The following is an 18,880-nucleotide window of genomic DNA, read 5'->3' as shown; positions in this document are numbered from 1 at the left end:
ACTCCTGGGGAATGAATAGAACTCCATAACAATTATAGCTTTTGGTTTTAAAATGTAGTTTACTTTTACAGCTTGTGCTCATATAATTTTATTTCCTAAAGCATATAAGATTTTTCAAGTTCCTAAAGATTTAATTTGTAATTAAAAATATAAATTAGTTAGCTTAAAAGTTTTATTAAACACTGAACGTTTTCATCTGATTGTACCTTGTTTAGAAGCATAATTTAGAGTAGAATAATAAGTAGTACAACTAATGAAACAACAATATGAATACATCTCTTAAAGGAAAAATAGAGTTAATATCAAGAAAAAAGTCTTGAATTATATCTATATAGGCATTTTTAAATTTAAGAGGCAGAAAGCCACTGGTGGATACATTATAAATGCATAGAGTATATTGTTGGTCACGGGCCTGAACTATCTGGTGATTAGAGTATGTGGTTTAATTTTTCCCATCTTAAATTTCTATCCTTTTTTGAATTTACATGATGAGATTTCCTTTAAGCCCTATATGTTATGCAGGAACCTCTTGTTTTAATGTTATTTAAAAACAGTTATAGTTTCACACTACAGACAAAGATAAAGTGTTCCTTAAAGATGCTTTTCTTGATTTGATTTTTTGCTGAATAGCTGAGAAATTAATTTTAACACATTTGTATAGGTCATTTACATCCCATGTATTAATTTGTTTTCTTGTATACTGAAAGAGATATACATTTATGTTATTGTTTGAAATATATATTCATAACAAACCCCACACTCCTCCTAACACACTGTAATGCTTTTGTCATAAAGAATATACAGGCCAATGTTTTGCTGCTGTAAGGCATTTCATACTATGAAAATAATTGACTGGATATTATCCAAGGTATTGGATAAGATGGGCAGTAGAATAGCTGCACAAAATTTAAAGCAGTATGAAGTTGTTTATCTTATTGGACTGAATTCTTTGATGAGAATTTCTGAAATACTGAGAGTTCTCTGTGTAATGGGAAAAAAAAGTCTGGCTCATACTTAGCTGGTTGCCGTTACACTGGCTCTGGGACTTCAGACAAGCAAGATCAGCAGGGTAGATTAAAGCCCTTGAGCCTTACCTGCAGTAATTTATGAGAATAAATGTTCCTGAAGCATCCTTTTAACCACTTTATTGGGCCTGGCTACAGTTCTATTTCCTGCAGGATTAGTGTCGTCATCTCTTTATACAATGTAGCCTGACCTTTGGGAAAAGTTGGGGTTATCAGAAAAAGACAAATTATGAAATGTCTAAGAGATATGTAGTTATCCAAGTCCTTCTCAAATTAGTTGGGATTTGGTACCTCAGCCTTTCAGGTAGCTTTGCAAATCTCTACCAATATTTTTTTAATTATTTTCTCATTATGTCAATTTTTTTTGGCCTACACATCTAAACTCAGTACTGTTTCACTGTCTACTCTGCAAGATCAAGACCATAATGGGGCAACCTAAACAGTGGAACTGAGAGTTTCTTCTTTTTTTTTTTTTTGCAAAGAATAAAATATAGCCATTAGACATGAACTAAATTACAAGAAAAATATTTCTGTGATCTGTAAAATCATGTTGCCTTATTTAAGAAAATGAAAATGTCTCTCTTTTCACCTGTTTCATGTTTACTGTCTAGTCAGATAAACTCTGATTAATGAAAATGTGGTAATGTAAAATTAAAAAAAAAATAAATATTTTTGCTAGTCTGATGTAATTGATGTGTTTCTCACTAATTTGATATATACTGTATTATCATGCATAAATTTTTTGAGCTTTGTATAATTGTTGAAAATATTAATTTCTCTGTTCACACAATTTATATAGCACAATTAAGGAATAAAGCCAAAGAGATAATTACATGCAGGAATGTCGCATCGTGTTTGAAATTTTTGCTGTATTTTAATGTGATGTAATAAATAGCGAAGCAACTTTTTGATGTGGAGCCTTAGATATTTCAGGCTGCATGTTTGTGATGGTTTACCTAGGAAAGTCTCATTGGGAATAACAGTTTAATTTCAAACAAGCTTTGGATGAGGGCACAAATTATGGTATAAAGAACTGGGATTTCAACAGTGAACAGCTTCAGCATATGCCATATTTCCAGTCATATTGGCTGGCTTTGTTTTTGCTCTTCTGAATTGTAGTGCTGTTCTTGCTGATGGATACTAAGCGGCTCAATCTAGTTACCTCAATATAGACGTTTGATGCTAACTGAAAGACCTTATAGAGTGTCTGAGGCATAAGCTTTATAGATATGACATGGCATCCATGGACCACAGGGCAGCAGCTGGAAGCTAGGTGGGATTGCATGCACATCTCAAATCTGTGGAAATTTCTGCTTAGTCAAATATATTGAGCTTTTGATGGTAGTCCTGTAGCACGTCTGACTTGTTTTCCTTCATACCTTCAAAAGTAAAAGATCCTCTGTATTTAGCAGTAAAGGTTTTCTTCAGTTGTTGTCCTAAAGCACTGATGACCATTGAAGAAATTGTTTCAATAGATGTTTCTCATATTTCCTTGTTAGTTATAGATGCAGAGAAAAAAAATTGTAATTTTAAATGACAAGTTTTAACTACTGATAAACTTCTGAACAAGGTGAAAATAATTGAAACATTGTTAGAGAGAATCAACAATATAGTGCATTCTCCCCAGAGAATTTTCAGAAAGAGAAAATTGAAAAACTTTTTTCCTTAAACTATCTACAACCTTATTTCACCTCATTCTGTATGTACTTGCCAGTAATCAAGTGTATTATTTTTACATAGGATAGTTGATTTATTGACTACATGGACTGTTTGGTTTTGTTGGGGTTTTTTTTTGCATTCCAGGAAATCCTGTAAAAATAAGCAATATTATTTGCCATAACACTGTATTGACTTACTTGTTAAAATCTGATGTATATTTATGCAGTTGTTTGTAAATTCTAAAGAGAGATTTTGGTTTTACTCAGAACTCTGCATCTGTCTTTGTTTTAGATTGAGGAGGATACATGGCAAAAATACTACCTGGAAGGAGTTGCAAATGAAATGTATACAGAATACCTGTCTAGTGCCTTTGTGGGTTTGTCTTTCCCTGCAGTTTGTGAGTAAGTAGAACTATTTCTTTCAAGTGAAAAATGTTTCTCTCAAGTAGAAAATTTTTCTCAAGTGAAATCTAAGGTTTCTGCAGGAGACCTTTGCACTCTGGTACAGTCCTAATGTTGCTACATCAGATGGAGTACAATAAAATACACATTAAAGCAATAACTGCATAGAAGTATTCCAAACATTGTAATGCCTGTTTTCAGAAGAGATTTGGAATTAAGTTATTGTAAATGAAAGCATAAATATTTTCAGTGTTGAACAAATTCAGCAGCAATCCATTTAAATTGAGTTGTTTACTTGTAAGTGCTGTCCTATTGTTTCTTCTAATGATTCCCATTCTTTGCATAGTGGTTGTCAGTGTTGCCATCTTGGCTTATGTCCCGTTCGAAGGAAAATACTCATTAATTGAAACAGATATAGTGGAGTCATATAAGCAGTGTGGTATGCAGAGCTCTGAGGAACTGGTTGCAAACCACTTTTAACAAGTGAAATATGTCAGAAAAAAAATATGTCTGTTCTGTATTGACAAGTGGGGATTATAAGCATATAGTATATAACCATAGCATAAGCCATGCTGCAACTTTATTTCTAGAGACTGAAAATCCTTGTATGTGCCCTAGAATGATTCTATGAATGAGAGATTTGTATGCACAAACTTTCTGTGATAAATACTGTGGCCACAAACAGGATAGCTCAGCCCAGTGATGTTTACTCTTCTTTTGGCATTGTTCTTCATTACAGCTGTACCAAAAAGGTCACAACAAAGACTGTGGACAGCTTTTGCTAGGCACTGTTCAAATACTTTGAGACAAACAGACCCTACTGTGAAGAGTCTGATATCTAACTAGATAACAGAAAAACTTCTGCAGACTTCATTCTTAGAGGAAATAGAGGAAGAAGTAAGATATCATCTGTTACGTAAAGAATTATTTTGCTTTAACTCCTCTCACTTCTCCAACCTTTTATGATTTTTACAGTAGCATAAACATAGGTTATGGCGTAAGAATGAGGGAGAAACAACTGCTAGACAAATTTCATCTATTTAAAAATCTGTCTTCTTCTGGGATGTAACTGTGACAGAGCCCAGTCTTCAGTTTGGTAGTAAAATGAAGAGGCTCACAATTAATCTCTCCACTGTATTAACTAGACTGTGACTAGGTTATTGAGGGAAAAAGTCTATTACTATAAACACAAAACTTTGCCTGGTTATCTTGAAATAGAAAATTTCATAACATATTCTACAAATTTGTACTACATTCAGAATGAATGGTAATTTGTGCTGTTTACAGTAACTACAATCATAGAAACTAAATCTTCATGCCAAACCATTGTGAAACATCGATGAGTTTCTGTATGAGTTCTTAGAAACTGAGGCTGAGGCTGTATTTGACAGAAAGCTGACATTCATTCAACTGTGCTAGTAGAACTGAGAGAAAATAATCAATAAAGAGAGGGTATTTATTGAGATTTAGAAACAGGTCTAAACTTTGGAGTTCTCCTCAAGCATCTGATTATCTGGAAGCTTAATTAATGATGTTTCCTAGTTTAAATTAAATAAAATTATTTATCTCAAATTTTTCAACAGTTTAATAACTCCATTAAATTCAAGTTAATTAAAGCGCATTGAAAATTAAAATATAGTCTTACGTATTAATGAGTTTAGTGCATGAACTATCCACAAAATATACAGACTTTGAGAACAATTTTTGTAATTTAGCTTTTAAAATTCATACAGTCAATGACATTTTAAAACCCTGAAACGAAATGAGATATCCTGCTTCCTCGGGTTGTTGGTCTTGATTGCCGGTGTAGGAATGTGATTCTTTGTTAAATAGGCTGCCATACAGTTTAGATAACAGAGTGCAGAAACATCTCTTTCAACAGGGATGGGACACTGAGTATTGTTGAAGAATGTCAAGCTTTTGATGTCAACACCAGGGTGAAGAATTAGATGGAAATAGAAGTTAATGTCAGTCTGCAACTTTTATTATAACTCTGAGTATATATGTGTGTACTTCTGAGAACATATTCCCAACCAATATTTTTTTAATATGTGAATGTAATTCCTGTCATTCTGCACCCTTGGATATTGTTGGACCAAGTGTGGATGATGTTGACTGAAGAGTAAACTAACCAAACTGTCCTTTGGTTTCTTAATTCAAAACTCTGTATATGTGGCAACCATGTTTCCTGTTCATACATAGAAAACTAACAATACTCACTTTTGTAAAGCAAGCTTGGTTTCTCTGTGCTTAAAACCTTCGGTAGAGCTCTTACAGGAACAATATCCTTACTTAGTTTTCTTATTCCAACATGATCAGCTTTAGTGGGAGCTAGAAAGAACAGTGGAATTATAGTTTTGTTTAGCAGGATAATAATACACAAAAGTAATGAAAGACAAATATTTATGACAGTCTTCAGCCAAATGTGAACTTGCTTTGCATATCAAATTAGGAACCATCTCATAAAACAAGATAATGTTTGATGTGGGGATTACAGAGAAAAGTCATTGTAGTATTCTGTATGACATTTCTAACATACAGGATTTTCATAATAGACTGACAGGTCAGCAACCAAAAACGATTAAATATTTAGCTCATCTTCTCACTACCATCCAAGTAATGGCAGTGCTATCCACTCCCATGAGCAGCAAATTTATTTGCTCACCTGCTCTTGGTCTTATCAGGAGCCACTGACTGGAAGTGGTACAAATAATTAATTTGTATTAAGTGCTTCTGTGTGTGTTGTGTATATAGAGAGAGTTATTTATGTCATTATGAGTGATATATGTCATATTTTCATGAGTGACATAAGTCACTCTCTACACACCAAAGAAAGCACAAGTTGCCAATGTGCATAAAAATAGTTTGAAAAGAAGACAAAAACAATATATTTATGAAAGAATTCTGATACTGTAAGTAATTTGCTCAACTTAAGCTGCCACTATTTTATCAGGAATTATATTTTTCCATATGTTTTTCATGAGGTGAATAGCAATGTGATTGATCCTATATCAAAACATTTTTGCTAGCTGTAGCTGAACCAAGGTATGGAAGCAGATTGAAAGTACTTTTTCTGTCCTGAGGAAAGTACCTATTCCTTTGTCAAAAGTAGTTCAGCAAAAAGTGTTATAATTGACCCTGAAGAAAAAAACCTAAATAATTTATGGTGTGCAAGATTTCAAAGATCTGTTTGAAAAGAAAAAAAACTTACTTCCAATAGATTTTTCTAATTAAAATCCTTTTTCAAATGTTTGGTACAAAAATTAAATAATTAAGAACTAATCAAGGTTATATTTTTATGTTTTTCTGCACAGAAAGGAGAATGATAATTTCTTTAAATTCTAAATATACCAGTACTTTCACATGCAAATAATACAGCAGATATCTGTGGTCAATTTATGCCAATGATAGTCTTACCAGTAAAGGAGGAAGATTTAGTGTCAAAACCAATTGATTTCTCTCTGGGTAGGTAGAAACAGTCAAATTCAAGTTCTTAAGAGCCTTTGTTCATGACCATCTGTGTTCATCAGTAGTTAGCAAATGATCCTGACAGGTCGAAATAAAATAGAAACTAATGCCTCATGTACTATAATTGACAATTTTGGTGGACTTCTACATAATAATTTGAGATAAAAAGTGTTCTGACTTCTTATTACAAGATTATGTATGTGGGGAACAAAAGCAGGTGTAAGATCTTTGTGTTTCTCATTTTAATCCTATCAGACTACATTTGCACAATACAGTTAAATAGTGAGACTTTTTAATCCTAGTATTTAATAGCATGGCCAAGTGGATGTAAACCTATATATATTTTTAGTAAATCTACAGATAAGAACAAGGTATTGATGCCAAATATTAGGGTAGCATTGTGCTTGTCTCTTTATGTTGGGCTTGTTTGTTTGTTTGTTTCTTTCTTTCTTTTTAGGAAGATACATGGGTAGATAGATTATCAAATACTGGGAAACCAAGGAAGATAAATTAAGTGTGTCTCCTAAACGAATGTAGATGGTCAAAATAAAAAAAAAAAATTGATTTAGAACTCTTGATAATCACAGCTCAATTTTTTTTTAAACAAATATATAATAGTCTTAATACAATATATAGGGTACTTTAGTGTTAATATGTTTGAAAATTTAGTTTTAAATTTAATTTTTCCTTTTTTGAATCTGATAGTTAAGCTTCATTAACCTGTTAATATTGGGGAAGGTAATGGGCTAATCAAGAATGCAGTAGCTATCAGGATTTTGTCTGCCTGTTTCTGACATTGGCTGAAGTTCTAGGGGTGGAATAAGAGTTCTAATTGATTTTTGAGGAAAAGTTAAATTAATCTTGCCCCTGTCTGTCTTTTTGTGTTACCTCCCAATACTGAGATATTACCTGCCTCCCCAGACAAGGAAACCTAAGAGGTACTTTTACAATCCTTTAAAAGGACAATTTCTGAAGAAAAAATATATACTCAAGTATTATTGATGGTGCTTATGCTACTGTTCTCATCAGTTTATATTTTTAGGAAAATATGTGTTCATTATCTGCAAAATGGAAATACCTTAATATATATTCTGTGTATACCTAACTGAAAAAATGGGAGAAAGTCTTAGTGTAAATTCTCAAAGAAAATACATACCCCTCAGCCATCTCTGCATATGTGATGTTGGTTGTGAAAAAAGACTTACTCTTGGCCTCTTCTTTTCCTGCAGACTGGTGTTTGCGAAACTAAAGCTCTTAATGATAGCCATAGAATACAAGTCGGAAAAAAGAGAAAGCAGGTATGTCCAATGCGCACAAAGGTTGGAATGCACTGGAATGCACTGTCAAGAATTTTGCCTGGTTTTTTTTTAGAAGGAACATAGCTATTCTTATATTTTTGAAACATTTCAGAGTAAAATTAGCATGCCGTCACATTACACTGTTTCACATAGTGCTGAAAGACTTATTTTTGCTGTATTCTTCTTCCCTAATTTTTTTTTTTTAATTATTTTTCAGAACATTTAGTAGAAGGTGGGGATACAGTGATATATACATCCTATGTCCAGAAGTCCAATTCATTTTTACTTAAACAAAAACTTAAAATGTTTTAGTTTATAGTCTGTTAGTTTTAATTGGATTTCCAACGTATTTTACGGAAAATTGAAAAGTGGAAAACAGATGTAATATCAAAACTCGTTATGTGTATTCTCAAAATAATAATTTAATTTAAGTGAGTTTGGAAGAACCAATTTAGATAGGATACAGGAATGTAGGATAAACGTAGTATATGATACCTGTTCTGACAAAAGTTGTATATATGAATAACATCATGAAACTGGAAAAGATTGGTTTAGCCTTGAAATTACCAACTGGCTAATTCCTTTCCTCAACCAAAAATAATTTTTAAAAAATCATTATTATTAGTACAGATTCACAGACAGGAAAATAAGTTTTTCTTATTTATTTATTTTAATTTTTTTTGTACGAAAATTCATAAAAATCCAAGTGAGCACTGGAGTAAATCTTCTATCAACTTGTCCATCAGTGCTTTCCATAACATTCTTTTTTGTATAACAGAAATATTACAAATGTGCTCTGCAACATGTGGAGGGGCATATAATAAAAATATGACAGTACTAACTTTGAGCTGAATATTATTTTCCTCTGTCAAAAATTATATTCTGTACTACTGTAGTAAATCTGGAATGATACATATTATTTCATCTCATTTTTGACCACTAATTACCTAAAACTTTTGAGGGCAATTTTTTCTCCTTCCAGGAGAACCAGTTTGTCATTTGAGCTCATGCCACAATTTCTGAGGTTTTTAAAGTTTATTTTAATGTTTGTTAATATATGTTGTAATTTTTCTTTATTAAAAATATCTATAAAACCTATGTGGGACATTTGACATGGAAAATGCAATGTTATAACTGTTTAGAGGAGTATTTCCATGCCTTATAGCTGGTTTTGCTTGATTCTTTCCTATCTTATGAAGTGATATGTGCAGTGGTGTATGTGCTATTGGATATTGGTTTTGTTCACACAATTTTTTTTTTTATTTCAAATTTTTTTTTTTAATGTTTCCAGCTCCCATGGGCTCTTAAAGTACTTTTCCATGGAATGATCTCATTCTGTGTTAGCTAAGATAAAGCAAATGATTTCTTATTGTTTTGTCTCTGAACAGTTTCCTCTCTTCCTAGAGAAAAGTATGATAGTAACAGGAGTGGACCTAATTACAAGATTTTGTATTTCCAATATTAGAAAATATTTGGTTTCTTTTGGTTCTCCTAAGAATTATTGTCCAAATTTAGGTTGTCATTACTTTATTTGTCATTTACTTACATAAGTGTTAATATTACAGTCTTTTTTCAGTAATAGATAATTTATGGCTTCCATATCATTCTTTGCACTAACTTCAGTGGGAGTTGGATTGAGTTCTTAATCACAAGGTGATGCAGAGGATCCCCCAAAAAGTAACACAATGTGATACAGTGATATATTCCTTCGTACTTAAAGCTATGCAGGTAACAGTTCACAATTAATTAATTTGGTAGAAAAAAAAAGACCTAAAAATTGCAGGAAGCAAAGGGATATTAACAGCTGGATTTTGTGAATACATATGTACCAAGAGGAGATAATATACGCTAGATATTCATTTCCTTACAAATCTAATCCACAGTAATATCTACTGACTTTGTTAACCAGGGATAATTTTCTAGTCACTGTTTAGTGAATCACAGAGCTACCTGCAGCATATCTGTACTGTTCTACTCGTTCCTGTGCTCTTCAACCCAGATATGTTAAGTACATATTTGTGGTTTTCTGAGCTGGGGCCTTTTAGTCTAACCAGAAAGGTAATGGAACAAAACTTCTGTTTCTCACTTCTTAGGTATACTTGCATTTCTTTGCATCTTACTAAATGAAAAGATGGAGAATTAAGATAAAAATGAGATTAACATGGTTTACAAGTGCAAGCTATCTTTGAACAAGATAAATTTGTCACTTACCAATTATGTTTGTTGATGTTGACTTTGGAAATATTTTATTCTACTTCACATCTTACATTCTTAATTGGTAATTCTTCATGAAGAAGGTGAAGGGTGGACTGATGATGGTCCCCTTTTATCTTTCACTCGGTATGAGTTTTTACATAGTTTACAATTTAGAGCAACAATGATAAATATAAATAGACATTTAGAATATTAGCTCTTTTATTAAGAGCTAGTATTTTCTCCCTGAGACAGGCCTAGGACCAGTATTTTCGGGAGCAGAGGAAATTTTCAAAGCGTTCTTTCTGCCTAAGGGATGAGAAGATCTTACTCCCACAGTGTATTACTAGTCATAATAGAATATCTATACAAGTAAATTATATAGATATGATTTTTTACTTACACAGGGAGTTTCCTTTAAGATTAATTTCATCTGCCTTCATCACTTTGCACTCAGAGCTAAAGCAATGCAAAGTGACTTCAGAAGTGTGTGCAGCTCTTGAAAGTGGTAATGTAAGAGCATTCTAGTTTTCCTAATTCCCCTTTCACCTCGGTGTTAAGGATAAATCCTAATAACATTTTAAGTCAATAGTAGAATTTTCATTGACTTTAATGGCCTCACTACATGCAGCATGGCATAAACTCACTTGCATATGCACTTTTTTTTTTCCCCGAGGTAATTTCTTAGGTGCCAGTTTTCTGAAACTTTCTGATTTACAACAAAGTTGTGTTGACTCTAACATAGCAGATTTGGTATAAATAGTAATTATAAATAATCAGAATGCTATCCAAGCTAATATTAATGTACAATTTAGCAGTAGCTGAGCTTCCTGCTTGCAGTTGAGTTTTTTCTCCATTTTTCCCGACTCCTAATAAAGGTGCACAAAACAGTAAGCACACCTTAATAACAAATTTTGACAGCATTAGATTGTTAATTATAAACGAGTTATGAACCTACAAGATTGCTTAAAAGCAGAATTTAAAAGTTTTCAAGCCTAAGTATAGGTAAAATAGATATGATAAATACAAACTAGTTTTCAAATAATGGGTAAAGTATCTACAGTAGGTTTATCTTTCTAGGCAACTGTTTCTCATCAAGGTGTCTTAAAGATTAATTAAAATAGCCATTATTAGATTTTTTTTTCTTTACCTTTCAATTTGTATATTTAATAATGTTTAAATTAGTGTTCAGTTATTAAAGAAACGTCTGAATTTACAAAACATGACTGAATTTACTGGGTTTCTGACCAGCTACTAAGGACTGCACTTGAGTAGTTCCAGGTCACAATATGAGTTAGCCATTCCTTCATCTCTAATTAGTATCTGTGAATATTATAATCAGTTACTAAGAGCAGGAAGCACTTCTTAAAAAAAAAAAAAAAGTCCCTGATACAAGCCAAATACTTTAAAAATGGTCTTTCTTAGTTCATTTGTAGAGAGACTTTGTTTCTTCTGTAGAAAAAAAAATGCAAAAGAAACATGGAGAACATCAACCTGAAAATGTCCCAGCAGAGCTTGCCAAATAGATAGCAAAGAATATCACTTTGAAATGCAGACTTTCAAACTCCTCATCTGAAGTCCCTCTTAGAAATATTTTTGCCTTCCTTTTTCCCTTTGTTTTTTTTTTTTTCTATTTTTTTTCCACATGAGTAAGCAAGAAGGAAAGCCTTATCAGGATTCTTTCCTACTGCACCCCATGTTTACTCCTCTTGTTAAAATTTCTCTTTGTCTATCCATATATTTGTTTTCATTCTCAGCAGAAAAACCTTTGAGCCTTGAAGACTTTTAAATAAAGGGGTTTTTTGCTTTTGCTTTGGTGTCAGTTAATTTCTTATCAAAGTGTTTGATTTGCAATTTTTTTCTTGTCGTTTGCAGAAGCCGAAAGCGGTATGCCCTCTTCGTTACCTTTCCTTCCAACCTCAATCCTACCTCCACTCCTTCTAACTTCAGGACTAATTCCTTGCCAAGAACACAGGAAGATAACATCTTTGTCTATCTTTCTCTGTATATACACACACATGTATACATATATATATATAATCTGTCTATGTGTGTGTGTATATATGTATATATCTGTGTGTATATTTATATATGAGCCCCCAGTCTCAAAGAGGAGAGAGAATAGCATTTTATCTCTCTGTTGGTTCTTGTGACTCATGCACTAACTTCTTTGCAGGAAGTACAAAATAGAACAGTATAAGTTTTTTTTAGGCTTTTTTTTTTTTTCCCCTTGTGGGGTCATCAGATTGTTGCATTTGAAAAGCAGACTTTACTTTTAACATCTGCCCTCCTCTTTTTTCATTTGTACTGTATCGTGACAATGTATATTTCGTCTTTACCAGCCCTTGTGCTGTCATATTGTCTCCATATTCACACACCTTCATTTATGTCCTCCTTTTCCCAGAGTCTTTCTTCAAGACACGTCTTGCAACACAGTAGTTCGTGTTCTCTTGTAGTCTCACTTTCCATTAACAACAACCAATACCTGATTCTTTGCATTGCTGGTCCTGTTTTGAGCCCAGTTATTCATAATACAGTATTCATTAGAGCTATTGTACTTTTCCAGTGAAAGTGCCATGGATAGTTTGTATGATATGTCATATTCATTTTGGTGATATTTATTAAGTTCATTTATGAAGATGTTACCAAATGTATTCGTTTCTCAGTTTTGGTTTTTTCTTTGTAATAGCAAGTTTTGGATTTTATTTTGGTGTACCATGGAGTGAACCCCTCTCTAGTCTACTTTCTTGCTGCTATTAGTTTGGATTAAGTAAACAAGGCATGCTCTTCCATCTCTCTCGTCTCCTCTCCTCTCCTCATCTCTCTTTCCTCTCCCAGCTTTGTTTTTCTAATTGCTTATAACAGTCTGTCTAACTGTCAGTGGTGCTCTTTGAAGACCATTCTCATTGTCCAGACATTTCAATTTTCTTCTTCATCATACTCTCCAAACTTTACTTTCCATGTCTGTTCTGTTGCGTGTGTTGTATGTGTTGTATTTATTTAATTTTTAGTCTTATTCTCCTGTGGTTTCTGAATAGATGTGTGAAAAGAGAGGTGACTTCCTGTCAGTTTGGCATTATTGATATGATCCAACTGCAGAGAAGTTACTGCAACACTTAGCATCTTCAAGGATCTGCAGCTGTTGCACCTCTACTTTGCTTCTTGCTTTTAAGTATATATTATCTTGTGGTGAAGGCATGTTAATGCTGGCATGATGAGCAATATGAAGAAGTGTTGTACCAAGTGAAGTTGCTTGCTCCCAGAATAAAGCATATTGTGCTGCTTCATTGTACTGATAATCAATCACTTCTGGAACCAGAAGGAATAATTTAATTGTTTCAAAGCGTATTGAATTTATCAGCACCGTTGAACTAGTTTGGACTATGCCCCAAGAAAATATGTTATGCATATTGTAGACCATGACTTCGTAGCTGCTATTGTAAAGAACTTAACTCCTGGGAGCAACCTTTTTTATGCTTGTAGTAATTAAGCTTTAATATACTGTAGCATGTAACGTGCACTGTCTTTTGCCTTGTATTCTTTTTAGTGTTTTACTGGATTTTTCTGTGTAGAGCAATATGGATCTGAATTAATGTCAATGATAAAGCCCAGAAGAAAGAAGTGATACTTATGTGTTACAATCAGTGTGAAGCTGGTATGCACGCAGCTCCCACTGTGGGACTTGTGGACCTACCCTCACACTCCACTTCAAAACATACTCTGAAACAAAAGATACTGTCTCAAAATAATTTTGTAATTCTAATTCTATAGTTGTGTGAATGACATGGGACATTTTAAAAGGCCATTATGCTACTAGTGGTGCATTTCATCTGGGCATGGCATGAAACAACCAAGAATAATAGCTGGTTTTATTTTTAAATGTGGTAGCTATAGACAGTAATACCACATAGTTGTTTTAGATACTGTATTATTAGTATTTAAAGAATATTACATCTTCCTGATTACTAGATGATATTGTTACTGTTTCAGTCACATGGGGAATGGTACAGTACATCTACCACAAGGTTTAAAACAGAGTTGTTACAGCTTTAGTCATTTGTTTAGTAAAAATTTTGCCATTTGTGTTTCATTGAGTTCAACAATTTTGATCTTTTTTTTTTTTTTTCTTCAGGGTAGCCATAAATTAGAGAAGAAAAAAAAAAAAAAAAAAGACTGTTAACTGAATCAGACAAGTTTCCTTGATACAGACATGAACTGTTTGATTGGTCACTGATAAAGGGATTCATCTCAGCTAACTTTATCCATCTAAATGTTAGCTGTCTAACCTTTTAGTTATCCAGACTAGTCCATGATTGCAAGGGAAGAGAGAAACAATTCTTGAAAGCAGCTTCCATTCTAAGACAGATGAGATGAATCCCACCTTTAGTGCTCTCTAAAATGTAACCTTGAAAGTAAGAACAAACAAGAATAGTATATAACTGAGGCTACTGACAAGGAAAATTCTTAAAAGAATTCTTCCAGTATACGTCTCTACTGATTGACCTTATCTATGTCTTCCAGTTTTTAGTCTTCATATACTGCTGCTAAAATGTTGTTACCCTTGCCTGTTTGCTGTGCTGTACTTGGTGGGCATCTCCACATGCCTTTGTCAGCTCAGTTTTAATACCTTTACTGCACCTCTTTCATCTTAATAAGATTCCTTGATTTTTCTCAGAGAAGACTGACAGTTTTGGAAATCTGAGACTCATCTGCTGTATAAGTGCTATGTCTAGATTAAGAGTTCAAAGTTACATCCATTTACAACTTCAGTAGTAATGGAAGCCTACTCAGTTTCAAGCTGTGCAAAGCAAATTGTGGAGCCATACTGCTTAGCAAGTGGCCTACCAATAAATACATGCAGTGTAACAATGGTTCAAACTCTAAAGCTGATTGGCTGTTTTTTTTCCATGTGTTTCACACAGAAGATAGATGAATATTATAGAAAGCTATAGGAAATACTTTTCTTCTTCTACTGAAATTTTTGTGTACTGCAAATTTATTACAAATAATGTTTTATGTATTGTAGTAATATGAACAGATAACAGCCATCTGTTTCTAATGCTGTTTCAACCCAAGAAAAATAATTTGAATCGAACATGTATGATACTTGAAAGCAGAAGACAAATAAAAATGATCCAACAGCAGAAATGAGTAAAAAATAAAGAGCTGGACGGAATTAGTCCTGCCTCAAAGTATCAGTTCACAAATTGTCCTACAGTTCAAACCTCCAACTGTCAGGTTTTCCATTAAATATCTTTAATTTCGGCAAAATGTGGAAAACCTGTAATTACTAATCAAAACCTTAGCTCACTTTTAATGCTTTAAGGGAAGACATAATATGGTGTTCTTTATCAAGATCATAATATTGTTGTATTATGCATTCAATCATCCATGCTCTACCAAAAAGATATTGAGCAGTGCTCATGTTCTGGGTTAGTTTCAGGTATATAAGAATGAATGAACAGGTATTTTCATGTATCTGTATTTTACAAAAGGTATCATGTATACTTAAAACATCAGAAATATGCAAACCAACAAGTGAGTAAAGTGACAAAAATTCACAGTCTCTCTGAGTTATTAACAGATATCTATTCTCCACTGACAAGAAAAAATCATCATGTCCTATTTTTACATAGATTGTTCAGTGAAAAGTTAAGAGATACATAAGCCTTCGTCTAGAATTTTTCTGACCACATTTGAGTTTTTCTGTTTTTTTTTTAAACTGTGCATCTCAAATATGCACTAATTCCCATTTGTGCTTTACCTGCTTACATTGCAGTGAGTCTGGGAACTTATTTTCAACTGTATAGATCCTATTTTTCCTGATTCTCTCCTGAGATTTAAGTCTTCAATGTGAGGTTGAATGGGGCTTTGCACAATCTGTTCTAATGAAAAGTATCGCTGACCGTGACAGGGGGCTTGGAACTAGATGATCTTTGAAGTTCTCTTCCAACCCAAACCATTCTGTGATTCATTCTGTGGTTCCTTTGAGTAAACTGAATTCAAGGGTGTTGTCTGTCATTTTTTGATGTGTGGCATAATCTTGCATTCATTCACTAAGAGAATTTTGTTTAGCAAATGGAATAACTTTTGCTAGACATCAGATGAGTATAAAGCAGAGGTTTCCAAACAGCATATTCTGTTCCAGAGGTGTCTTACAATGTTGTATTGTAAAGTAATGGAACTGGCTTCTCCTAAGTTTATGCTAGAGAAGTACATTAAATTCCTGTTAAACACATTAAATCATTTTTAATTTACACATATTCAGTTTACATGGCTCTAATTGCCGTGTGTTCTAAATGTTGATGTGTGAAGGAGCAAGCAAGTCAAAAGATAATTTTTTTTTTTGCAGTGACATGTGACCCCTGTCATGAAAAGCTTTGTCCTGAGGAATGTATTTCTGGAACTGGAATTGTTAAGGAAATTATAACTAAAAGGTTTTTTTGAGCTTGCTATTACTTGATTAATTTCTGAGGTAACCTAAACTAGAAATGTTATAAAATTACAAAATTTGATGAAGAACTCAGAAACTTTAAAAGTATTTGGCATTCCTTGCTTGATTTCATGAGCTGATTTAGGAGATTAAAAAATAAAATTCTATTTTATGATAAAAACATGTATTTGGAAAAATCAGGGATATAATTATCAAGAGCATTTTTTCCAATATGTGGCACAGGATGCATATGGATTAGCTCTATGTATTGCTATTAAACGTAATGAGTTTCTGTCCTTTTTTTTTGCTTTTCCTACATCTTCCTATATCCGAAAAACTCCCCAGCCCTGAAGGTACATAAAAATGAGACATTAGCTGAAGCTTTCTCTCTTAAAACTCCAATTTACTTTGCCATGTGCTTATCTTCTCAACTGTGAGGATATATATGCATATTTTCGTGAGCTGCTTGAACAGATATATGCATCTCTAAATAACTGATGGATGCATTCTTCTTGGTGTGCTCAGAAGCTTGCTTTATTTTTCTCTGTCCTCTTTTTTTCCTGTGTTCTATTCTTTTAATTTAAAACATTTCCCTTGCTGTACATACTAGATTGAGTACTTATCAAAGCATAACTTTAGTTAATGACACTACAGGTCTCCTAAGAAGTAATTCAGTTGCTGCTTTAATAAGCAGTATGTTTAACAAATCCATATATAGATAGCAGAAATTGCTCATGATTTTGCTTTGGTTAAATGTTAGTGTGTATATAAACCCAAAGCTTTATGAGGCTTTGCTGTAACCCTTTGCTAATAGCAGTGATGGGGCAGGTTAATTTTTATTTTCAACATAAGACTTGCATTAAATGCAATCACAGTTTTATTTTGTGGCTATAAATACATTGTATTTGTGAAAATAAAAATATGGGAATGAAGTATAAGATCTGAAAAAAAAATAGTCTATACACTGACCCATTTGAATTGAATTAATGTGTCTCAGAAAACCTTGAGATACAAAATGATACTTACAATACATTACATCCTAAATGAAGCCAGTTACTTCTGATTTAAGATTATGTTCACTGCCTCTTAAAATAACTGCTTCATTTGCTTATTACTTTGTCAAATGTTAAGGAGGAGTTAACATTTACATATCTAGTGGTTACCTCAGCTTATGAAGTTGTAGTTGTTGAGCTTTTGGTAGGATTTTTAACTGATTTGGTATGGTTTATCTATCTCCAAGAATGAGATGAGGGAGAGAAAAGTGAATCTATGTAAAGAACTGTGTTCAGTTGTTTTCACTGAAAAGCTGTAATGCTTCCATGATTAAGGGCAAAGAACAAAATAAGGGCAAAAAAAAAAGTATTTTTCTGACTGACTAGTACCCATTTGTATCTAAGAAAAATAGCTAACCCTAACCATATTTCAAGTCTTTGCACATTTTAGAATGAAGCGTATCATAGAAATAAATGTTGTTAGCATCTGTACAAGGTTTTTGAGTTTAACAGCAGGTTAAGGATTAGCAAACAGGGAAGAGGAAAGGTGGAGATCGAAACACAGGTGCAGTTACAGACATGATAAAAAGTTTTGTCAGAAAGTCTTTGGAGAGTTACTAGCAGAAAGATTATGTCCTGGTTCTTGAGACTTATCTAGGCTTACATAGACTCACAGACTTAAGATAGCCCATTCTCAACTTTTTTTCTGAGAGTGTACTGGTAGCGTGTATGTCTCATTTCCCTTAACGATGGCCTGGTAGGGTATCTCTGTAACAGCTAGTAAGTGCTCTGTTGGCTCAAGTGACCAAAGTTTGTGCAGGGAGTCTAAATTTTCCAGCTTCTGTGTCTTGAATGACTGGTTTCATATGAAGAAATTCTTGTGGGGCTCTTTGGGGTTTTTCCCTATCTGTTTTATTCCATTTCAAAACCTGTGAAATTGCATTTTAAAACTGCATTAGGTAAATGTTTTGGTTGCAAGCGCAACTGTTAAGGCCAATACACTAACAAAAGAAATACCAGATGCGAAGTTTAGCTGTACAACTTGAATTCATCAAATTTATGTGAGTGTACAACGTAGGCATTATTTACACCATAACATTTCATTTTTTGCAATACTACTGAAGTGTGCTGTGGAGTAGAACCTGCTTTCTGTGGTGATGACTTTCATTTTCTGTAGTTCTTTCCTTTTTGTTGCAAAGCTTGAAACTGTGAATGAAGGAAAAGGAAGGATATCTGGGTAAATGCTTTCTCTGAGATTTAATTTCTGTTCCAGCCTCTGCCACAGAATGTCTATCTGAGAGTGAGCTAATAGTTTAAACAAAACCTTTTACCGATGATCTCTGAGTGTTTATTGTGTTGAGAACCAGAAGCTGGGCTTTTGGAAATGTTGAGCATTCTTTCTTACAGCAAA

The 18,880-nt window shown here is 33.3% G+C and overlaps 1 protein-coding gene across 6 annotated transcripts in view; it reads left to right on the top strand.

Annotated features, from left to right (window-relative positions):
- The window catches only part of KCNMA1 (potassium calcium-activated channel subfamily M alpha 1), a 494,817-nt gene that overhangs the window by 363,484 nt on the left and 112,453 nt on the right, over positions 1-18,880 (top strand). For all 6 annotated transcript variants that reach the window (XM_086752630.1, XM_086752629.1, XM_086752628.1 and 3 more), the window contains exons 15-16: positions 2,976-3,085; positions 7,783-7,851. In XM_086752630.1, coding sequence (XP_086608756.1) covers positions 2,976-3,085; positions 7,783-7,851 — 179 coding nt within the window. The remainder of the gene's footprint in view (positions 1-2,975; positions 3,086-7,782; positions 7,852-18,880) is intronic.

The sequence above is a fragment of the Chlamydotis macqueenii genome, chromosome 7 (assembly GCF_036417535.1).
Source record: "Chlamydotis macqueenii isolate bChlMac1 chromosome 7, bChlMac1.mat, whole genome shotgun sequence".
NCBI lineage: Eukaryota > Metazoa > Chordata > Aves > Otidiformes > Otididae > Chlamydotis > Chlamydotis macqueenii.
Note: the sequence above shows the minus strand (reverse complement) of the source record. Positions and strands in the feature narration are given on the sequence as shown.